The sequence below is a fragment of the Lolium rigidum genome, chromosome 2 (assembly GCF_022539505.1).
Source record: "Lolium rigidum isolate FL_2022 chromosome 2, APGP_CSIRO_Lrig_0.1, whole genome shotgun sequence".
Lineage (NCBI taxonomy): Eukaryota > Viridiplantae > Streptophyta > Magnoliopsida > Poales > Poaceae > Lolium > Lolium rigidum.
Window position 1 is genome coordinate 71464123 of NC_061509.1, and position 10385 is coordinate 71474507.

The window sequence follows — 10385 nt, forward strand, 5'->3', positions numbered from 1 at the left end:
CAATAATTACTTCATGCAATACAATTTTTTCCAAGAAAACAAGCAGGGGTTACTTTGGTGACTTTTTAATATTTCATTCTCTTTTGCTAATTCTAAGTCGTCAAAGAATTAAGCAGTTTTAGATGGACTTTGGATAGTGAAATTTTCATTAATTCAACTGAGAGCTAGCCACGTTCTATTTCATTTCGCCTAAGTCTATACCTAATAATAAATAAAACTAGAAGGATACCCCGCGCGTTGCAGCGGGAGTTTCTCCGATAACTCTATTTTGTAAAAAATAAAAGGGTATAAGTTGATTGGAATAAGATATTATTTGTAGAAACATGCACGATGCGTAAATATTCAAGAGGCTAACTTTTAAAAAACTGACTTAAAATGATTATGTAGTTAGCGGCTAAAAGTTGATGATGTGGATAATTGGATGACTTAAAAAATAGATGATGTGACTTGGATGTAGAGTATTAATGAATGTTAATGGGGGATGACATGGACAATTGGATAGCTAATAGAATGGATGATGTGGATAGCTTGCATGTTGAGATAGACAACTTAAATGACCTTCTAGTGGGGTTTTTCTTTATAAGAGATATAGATAAGGCTTCTTGTTCGTCCGTCCGAAATTACCCCTATTTTTCGCGGAAATTACTGCATGTGCCACCGCCAAGTGAAACAAACAGTTCGTCCATACGGGGAGTCGATCGAGTTTCTACCATTGCATCACGTTAGCTGTGGCCCATGAATTGGTGGATGTCGAGTCAAGGACAGTCAAGGCCCGTGGCGTTCACCTGTGTCACTCCGGGCAAAAAACCCGAATCCCGAATCCCGAACCTGAAATTTCCGATCCCGAACCCAAAATTCCAGAGCACTTATTCGGGAAGGTGTTTGGAATTCCCGAATTTATTTCAGGATTTTCGGGATTGTAGTTTTGGCACCCGAATTTCCCGAATATCCTGCGTAGCCCATCAACGCTTAGAATTTGGAAAGCCCAACGTGAAAGACATCCTGAGCCCAGCCCAAGTGAAACAACGTGTAACTCTCTAGAACCACGAACCGAGAGCTCCTCCACTTTCCCCACTCCTCGTCTCCCTCCAGAACCCCACTCACGCGCCGCCGCTCGCCACGACTGCACGCGCCGGAAGCTGCCGCTCGCCACAACCGCAGCCACCGGTAGTTGCCGCTCGCCCCAACCTCACCTCCCGGCCGCCGCTCGCCCCTGCAGTCTGCCGCTGCTCGCCCCTATAGTCTGCCGCCGCCTCCTCGTCGACAGCTCCCCGTCGTCCTCGACGGGACGTCTCCGCCTTCCATTCTCCTCGTCCCACGACGGTAGGCTGCACCTCCAGTGCGCGTCGATTGAAGGACTACTCCAGCGCTGTTTGCTGTCAATTTTTTTTCAGTTCCTAATTTCGGGCTATTCAGGAATTCCCGATCCCGAACCCGAATTATCGGATACCTGAATTTTCGGGAATCAAATATTAGAATGCAATTTCGGGTGCCATTTTATGGAACCCGAAATAATTTTTTTCCGAATTTCCCGTCCCAAAATTTCGGGATTTCCCGAACGCCCAGAGTATCCGAACACCTGTGGCCAACGAACCGTTGGCCCGACCGAGTGTCTACCTCAAGCGGTTCCACATCTTCCTGGGACTGACGCATCAATCCTCAAGCTACTACTTAGATCCTAGCCGGCAAAGCCTCCCCTGGCCGCAGTAGGCCAGAACCCCAGGCCTGAACCGACTTCCAACCTCACGGTCTCGCGTTTTTCAATACAAACACTGCTCCAACACGGACAGTTCTTGACCGCTCCGACACAGATTGTGGTCGACCTCGTGAGCATTGCGTGCCCTCATAAAAAGGACTCCAGACCCTCGATTACGTCGATCGAAATCAAAACACCAGCTCGAAGTACCGCCAGAAGTTCCGCCAAAGATGGACGTTGCCACGGCCTACTTTCCGCCTCAGCTCGACGTTGCCCCCATCTCTCAACTTCCATCTGCACTGCTTGGTCTAGAATCGCTAGCAACCACAACACTACCAGATACGGTAATTACTTCTCATGTGTGCTGGTCTGAAGTGCTATTTTTCGTAGTCGAATTGCTCTATTTTCCGTGGTCTGTATTGCTCTGTGTTCCTCCCAGATTTCTGGAAATTTAGAACTCGGAATTGGGAATGAATTACTGGGGATTTACTGATAGTAAGCGTTGGAGTTAGCTGTTAGGAATTGTTTTCTGAATTGTGCATGTGCTGTACTGCTGTGGAGCGTCACGTATGTCTCTAGGAAGGCGGGCATTGTGTGCACGTACGTGATAACCAGGGAGAGTCCGCTCAAGCCGTTCATTGTGTGCACGTACGTGATTTACAGGGAGAGTTACAGATAGTGAAAGATAAGATTTGTTTGAGGCTGAATTTAACCTGAAGCTACTAGCTGAATTTTACTACAGCCTCATCGCTGAACCAACGAAACACATAAGTTCTGTTTGGCTTATTACTACTAACTGAATTTTGCTCCAGCATAATCGCTGAATTTTAACACTGTGTGCTGGCTGAATTCTACACTTGTGTGAAGTTCCTTGCTGAGATCTGCTGTTACCGTGTACATATATTTTTAATGTTATTTGTTGCCGCTGCTAAAGCTCATAGTTTAATACAGAATCGTGGTTTTACCCAGATGAAACCGACACTACTTGTAGCTGCAAAGGTAGTTATAGGATATTATTAAAATACATGGCACTAAATATGTAGGGTGGAATAAATATCATCTTCTAGATATACATTTAGATGAATATATGGTAGAGATAACGTACCATTCACCATGGGCATGATTGGGAAGGGAATAAGCAAACAACGAACAACATGATCTCACTTAGCAGGGTGAAAAATATCGTTAGGTAATTCGTCGGGGAAGAAGTTCTGCATCATTCGTGTTTCTCTCCCGGTGCAACGGATGAGCACTTTTTCTAGTACATGACAAAAATATTTGATATTTTGAATTTAATAAGGGGTAGATTTCAATACTGCTTGTCTCCTGGATCGTGCGATCGATTGACTTCGCTCGCGAGACCTGATGGGGCATCATAATTCACCTGGAATCAAGGCGCGGACGTGTGCATCGATCGCGGTTGTGTACGGCGGCGCTAGGAGTCCTACATTTTTTTTATCTCCGGCCCGGCCGGAGAGTAGAGATATATACTATATAATTCCGTATCTACACGACGTACGTACGTACGTATGTGTGCATGCCTTGCGTCCATTATATATTTTCCTCGGAGGAGCGCGAGGTAAAGGGGATTAATTAGGGCAAGCAAAAGCCGTCATCATTAGCTAATAGGCCAGGAACGTGCATACGCTACTACGGATCTTGTCCATCCATGGCGGCGATCCGGCACGCCGGCGGTGCTCTCCTCCGCCGAGTTCCGGCGGCTAGTCTCTGGAGATCTGCCGTCGATGGGCAACGGCCAGCTCTCCGGTTGCTGCAGCAGTACCCGCGAGGGCTCCACCGGCCCGCAGCCGCCAGAGCGGCGTTCTCGACGGCCAGTACTCAAGTCGATGTCTCGTCATCCGAGCCTAACAGCTGCGTCAAGGTTTTGCATCCATCATTCCATCAATATCTCACAACTTCATCTACAAGAAACATCGATCTCATACCTGTTTTGTTCTCAAATTGAGATCTTTTATAAATCTGACACTGACTTAGCAAGTTGACATAAATTTTGCTTTCACAAAAATTCCCATTGGTACATATACTTACATAGATACCACGATCAACCCCAAGATCAATTTCCATAACTTTCAAGCTCGATCTTTTGCGATTTTTTCTCCTAAGAATTGGCAGAATCGTGTGATATCCTTGGCAACTAGTCTAGACTAAGACACTAGATCTGTGTATATATATAGGAATCTGACGAGGACAAGAAGAACAGGAGGAGGATGGCCGCGAAGATGCTGATGAAGTCACATGTCACCGATGACCGAGAGTCGGAGATGAGAAGTATCAACGAGCTGTTCGCCTTGCTAGATCCTTCCAATGAGTACAGCTACAGCGAGCTAACGTACTCGATTAACTAAACCTCATTTTTATATAAATAGTGAAGGCCCTCGACTAGCTGATTCGTTAATTCACTCCGATCTGGTGTCTGTATATATATGTTGCAGAGAACTGCAGGATCGACGGGGCCTCTTTGAGAAAAAGAAGAATGAACTGTTGATAGCGCTGCTCAGCGGGGACGCACAGCAGGAGAAGGAGAAGATGGCGGAGCTTGTAGCTGCGGGTCGCTTGCTCCGGGATGCTGTGTCAGGACGTTATCAGCTCCATGGCCAGCGCAGGTACACGGCTCTTCAGCTCCAGGTTCCTCATCTTGCATGTTTGCCTGGATGACTGGATCCAACTACGTACTATGAATTTCGTATAGTAGCCCTCATCATAGAACTATATGTATGTGTAATAATAATATATATCAAAGCAAGACAACCTGATATTTAGTACTTGTAGACATTTTTTAACCCCTCAAATTTTTATTTGCGAACGAGAGAAAAAACAATCCACTGAACTGCACAACTTGTTGATAGTCCAACACTTTACCCCCATGATATAAATTTTGGTCAAGTTATTTTCGTGCATTGTACGTACTCAGATGTGTGCGTTGTTAATGCAGGGACGCACTGAATCTCGAGGAGGACGTGTCAGAAATCAAAAGAGATTTGAAGAAGATGATGGATGGCCAGGGGAAGTCGGTGTTCGAGGAGCCAGGGGCAGCTGATAGTAGAGCGCTTCTGGCGAGGGTGCTGGCAGACAACAGAAATATCCTTGAGATTCTCGATAGCTTAAAGGAGTCTGTGGCAAATAACAAAACGATGTTGGAGAGCTTTAGGGGGGAGCAGGAGGAACTAAAGGAGTCCGTTGATAACCTAGATAGCTCCGTGGATACGCTTGACGACTCGGTAAGAGACGCCATGAAGGAAATGGAAGAGCGCATTGGGACAGTCAAAGAGTTGGTGAAAGAGGCCCTAGAAGAGAGTGTGGAAGAGACGCTCAAGGAGACCGTAGAAGAGGCGGTGAAAGAGACCATGGAGAGCACGGAAGAGACGCTGAAAGAGACCATAAAAGAGACGGTGAAAGAGGCCATAAATGAGACAGTGAAAGAGACCATGGAGAATGTGGAAGAGTCACTGAAAGAGACCATAGAAGAGGCGGTGAAAGAGACCATAGAGAGTACCCTGGAAGAGTCCGTGAAAGAGACCATAGAGAGTACAGTGGCAGATTCGATGAGAGATGCCATAGAGAGTACAATGGAAGAGACCGTGAAAGAGGCCATAGAGAGTACGGTGGAAGAGTCCATAGAGAGTATGGAGACGTCAGTCGATAAATTGAATGAGTCGGTTGAAAAGCTGGAAGAGACCATCTCAGATGCCTTGGATCACAAGTATAACTCGATGGATAACCTGGTGGAACAAGCCAGAAATATACTGGGCAAGATGGAGGAGCGCTTAGATGAGTAGCATATTACCTGATTAAGCATAAGGGATAATATATACGGATTTTGGGATATTTTATAGCTAGCATGTGATCCATCGACCAGGAAAAAAATACACTATATGCACTTGATTATTTTCTGCTACCCGTGTGAGGTAGTGAGGTACGTGGATGGGACCAGATGATTAGATTGCTTCATTTTACGTGATTACACGTCTATCTTTATTAGCTTATAAATAGAAATGTTTTTCCTGACGGGAGCGCTAGATTATATATGTGTGGCCTTAGTTGTTGCTCAGTATGCGAGATGAATTAACTGGTTCGTTAATTGCAAATTTCAAAACTAATGCATATATGTACATGCTGAATTGTAAGAGTACTGTCCATTCGTTCCAAAAAATCACCACAAGTTAGAATATGATGATGTAGCTTTTTATACGTCATTTTTTTCAAACTATTGGCCTAAGCATACAGCCACTGTGATGAATTATTCCTGGTTGAATCTGTTTGTATTTGTCAGCGACGGAGGCATCAAATACAGCATGTTTGACCAGTCGTTCGGCCAGTCGGTAGTGCATCGCATGTGAGGGGTATATCCATCCTGAGCTCTTCTTGATGTATCCATGGCCGGTCTTTCTTCTCTGACTAGTGCATCGCACTCCAAATATTTCAACGCTTAGTCGTGGCTATTTCTCTCTAGTAGTGGCGGGAGGCCAGCTTCTTCGGTACGGTGAGCCAGGGTTTCGGATGTCGGGTGGTGGGCTTGGTCCCAGATGTATGGGGCTGTCACCTAATTTTTGGAAAATTATCCAGCCGTGCTCCTAGTACATATACAGAGGACGCACGCGGCGGAGACGGGGGACACATGAACCACACAACCAGCTAGCAGGATGAGGATGCACTCACAGGCTTTGCTCGTCGTCCTCCTCTCCTCTCTGCTCGCCGGAGCAGCCAATGCCGAGGCCCCCCGCGAGCCTACTAACAAGGATTGCCACCCCCGCGACAGGGCCGCGATGCTCGCCATCATGGCTGCCCTTGGGCAGTCAGGTACACCCTACCCCGAAAACTACTGCTGCGACTGGTTCGGCGTCACTTGCGACAAACTCACCGGACGCGTCGTCGGCCTCTCCCTCTTCCAACAGCCACAACTCACGGGCACCATCCCCGACGCCATGGCCAACCTCATCCACCTGCAGGACCTCTTCCTGCACCACATCCCGGCGCTGTCGGGTCCCATACCTCCGGCGATCGGCAAGCTCTCCAACCTCACGAGCCTCCACATCGCCTGGACGGCCGTGTCAGGCCCCGTGCCGTCCTTCCTGGCCACGCTCACAAAGCTGTCCCAGCTGGACCTCTCCTTCAACTCGCTCACCGGCGCCATCCCGGCCTCGCTGGGGAGCATCCCTAACCTGTCCGGGATCAACCTCAGCCGCAACCGCCTCACCGGCGCCATCCCGTCGACGATCTTCAGCAAGTCCGCGGGGAACGTCTACCTCTATCTGTCGCACAACAACCTCACGGGGCCTCTCCCCGCCGAGTTCGCCGACATGAGCTTCGTGCAGCTCGACCTGTCGCGCAACGCCTTGACGGGCGACGCGTCCCGCCTCTTCGGTCGCGGGAAGGCATTGCAGTACTTGGACCTATCCCGCAACGCCTTCGATTTTGACATGTCGGGCGTGGTCTTCCCGGAGCAGCTTGACTTCGTCGACCTGAGCCACAACGCCATCAGTGGCAGCATCCCGGCTCAGGTAGCGAACCTGACCAACCTGCAGTTCTTCAACGTCAGCTACAACCGGCTCTGCGGCGCACTGCCGACCGGTGGGAAGATGCCCACTTTCGATCTCTACAACTTCCAGCACAATAAGTGTCTGTGCGGTGCCCCCTTCTTCCCTTCATGCAAGACATAAGTAGAATTATCTGGTTTTAACAGAGTAACGAGATGATGATGCTTCACGTACTGAGCTTCCTTTATATATGTCGATCAATTCGACCGTATTGATTATTTATTTCCCTGGATTAAGAGTTACGCTGAAATAAAGTTAAGATGACTATTCCTGTGTTCCAGTTAATTAGAGCATGTCTAGCAGGCCCTCAAAACGCTGGTACCCCGTATTATTCCAGCGGGATAAGGGGTGAGGGCGAAATGGGCCGTCTAGCAGGTCCCGTATTCGGGCCAGCCCGTATCGGTAGAATACATGAGCCATCAAACCCACCCCGCCGCCTCCTACAAATAGAGGGTGAAGGTGCGAGTGGGGGTCCAACCCCTCACTCGCAACCCTAGCCCCGTCATGCGCCGCCACCACTCCGGCGAGCAATTCCCACGCGCACGCCGCCGCATTTCCACCGCCGCCAGCCATGGGCGCACAGCGTAGGAGTAGCCTCTCGCCCACTGCCGGATCGAAGCGTTCCCGCGAGCCGGACACGGTGGAGGAGGCGTGGCGCCGCCACTGCAAATTCTCCGTCGCCGGGAGTCGGCGTGCAGCGTGCAAGTACGTCGAGTCCGAGTGGATGCCGCCAATGCTCCGGGACTTCGCGGAGGGCGGCCGCTACCACAAGGTCGACCCACCGTTGAAGCCGATGAGCGGCGGCGAATTCGAGAAGTGGCGGAGCGCGTGGGAGCAGGGAGCGCGCGTGGAAGGCCACGTGGGAGGGGAGCTCCAGCGGAACAGCGCCACGAGCCGGCGACGAGGAAGAGGAGGCGGAGGAGGCGGAGGACCCCCTCTTCTTGGAGGCGGTGGCCGCGTCCAAGAAGGACGCGGAGGAGGTGGTGCAGGCCATCGCCGCCGGACATCACAAGTCAGCTGATGCACTGAGATGCTACCTTTTTTTTAGAAGAAAATGTGGGCTAAGTTTCCCACCGGTAGGAATTGAACTCAGTTAAATGGTATATATATTTGTTGTAGTTGAGTTGTATACGATCTCCTGTAATCTGTACAAGTCCTTGTCCTACAAGGCATCATGTAATCTGTCCAATATAAATACACACCTGGCGACCCGGTTTAGGGTAACGCCGCACGCATATACTTTCACATGGTATCAGAGCTAGTCTTCCTAGATCGCATCTGAAAATCGCCATGAGCTTCTCGTCTTCTTCCTCGTCGGCGGCCGGCACCGGCGGCTCTCTGAACAGTGTTGTCTCAGAGAAACTCACGAGGGAAAACTACCTCATCTGGCACTCTATGGTGCTTCCGGATATCCGTGGACCGTGGTGCTATGCTGATGGAGTACCTGGACGGATCGGCGAAGGAACCTGAGAAGATGATCAAGGCCACGGACAAGGACGGGAAGGAAATTTCAGTCCTCAATCCAGATTACGCACGGTGGATCGCTCAAGATCAAACTGTGCTTTCCTATCTCTTGCGGAACATGACAAGGGAGATTCTTACACAGCTCGTCGATCTGACTACGTCCGCAGCTATCTGGACAAAGCTGACGGAGATGTTTTCGTCGCAGTCGAAGGCGCGGATTGTGCATCTTCGAACTCAGATCAACAAGACCAAGAGGGAGAACTTTGCCTCTGGCGCAACCTATTTTGATCGCATCAAATCTCTGGCTGATGAGATGTCGACTGCTGGAAAGCCTCAGGACGATGACGATATTGCTTCATATGTTCTGGCCGGCCTAGATGATCAATACAACGGCTTTGTTGCAGCGATTACCGCACTGATTAGGGCTCAGCAATCTGTGAGTCTTGGTGATTTGTACTCGCAATTTCTTGCGTATGAGTCCCGTCTTGATGACCAGCAACCTGGTAACAGCGATGGTGGTGAACTGTCTGCCAACGCTGCATCCCGCGGTAACTATGGAGGCTGCAACAGGGGAGGAAGAAATGCTGGTGGTGGACGAGGAAACCCTGGTGGTCGTGGACAATACAATGGCGGCAACCAGAACTATGGCTACAATGGCCAAGGCGGTGGAGGCAACTATGGCGGCGGTGGCTATCAAGGTGGCTACCAGCAGCGCCAAGGTGGAGGCCGCTCTAATGACCGACAGGGACCCTCTGTAACGTGTCAGATTTGTGACAAGGAGGGGCACCCTGCGTATCGATGCTGGAAGAGGTTTAATAAAGGCTACCAAGGCCCTGAGAGGTCGGCGAATTCAGCAACAGGGACTCATGGAGCTGATCCGACGTGGTACATTGACTCTAGCGCTACTGATCATATTACTGGAGAGTTGGATAAGTTGACCACCAGAGATCGCTATAATGGCCAAGAACAAATCCATGGTCCGAATGGCAAAGGTATGGATATACATCACATTGGCCAAACTTTATATCATACCCCCAATCATAGTTTTCAGCTCAAAAACATTCTTCATGTTCCTGCTGCCACTAAAAGCCTTCTTTCCACCCATAAACTTGCATCTGATAATCATGCTTTTATTGAATATTGGCCTGATATTTTCTCTATCAAGGATCAGGACACAAAGAAATTCTCCTTCAAGGTAGGAGCGTGGGTGGCCTCTATCCTCTGCCGGTTTCTTCCTGGTCGTCAAGAAAACAAGCCCTTGGTGTTCAGTCGTCATCACACTGGCATAGGCGTCTAGGACATCCTTCTTTACCAATTGTTCAGCAAATTCTTAGAGATAATGATATTCCCTTTAGTGCATCCAATAAAGAGTCAGTTTGTGATGCTTGTCAAAAGGCCAAGAGCCATCAATTACCTTATCCAAAGTCATCTAGTGAGTCGTTTGCTCCCTTAGAACTTGTGTTTTCTGATGAATGGGGTCCTCCGGTGCCTTTGTTGGAAGAAATAAATATTATGTCAGTTTTATTGATGATTTTAGCAAGTTCACTTGGATATATATGCTTAAAAACAAATCTGATGTGTTTCACCGTTTCCATGACTTCCAAAATCATATTGAACGCTTGTTTGATCGCAAATTTCTAGCTGTTCAAACTGATTGGGGAGGAGAGTAT

The 10385-nt window shown here is 48.9% G+C and overlaps 1 protein-coding gene across 1 annotated transcript; it reads left to right on the forward strand.

Moving 5' to 3' along the window:
• The first annotated feature begins 6346 nt into the window (after positions 1-6346).
• LOC124686694 (polygalacturonase inhibitor-like) lies at positions 6347-7515 on the forward strand. Its single transcript, XM_047220598.1, has one exon. It carries the CDS (start codon positions 6358-6360, stop codon positions 7372-7374), a length of 1017 nt encoding a protein of 338 aa, XP_047076554.1. The 5' UTR covers positions 6347-6357; the 3' UTR covers positions 7375-7515.
• Positions 7516-10385: the final 2870 nt, after the last annotated feature.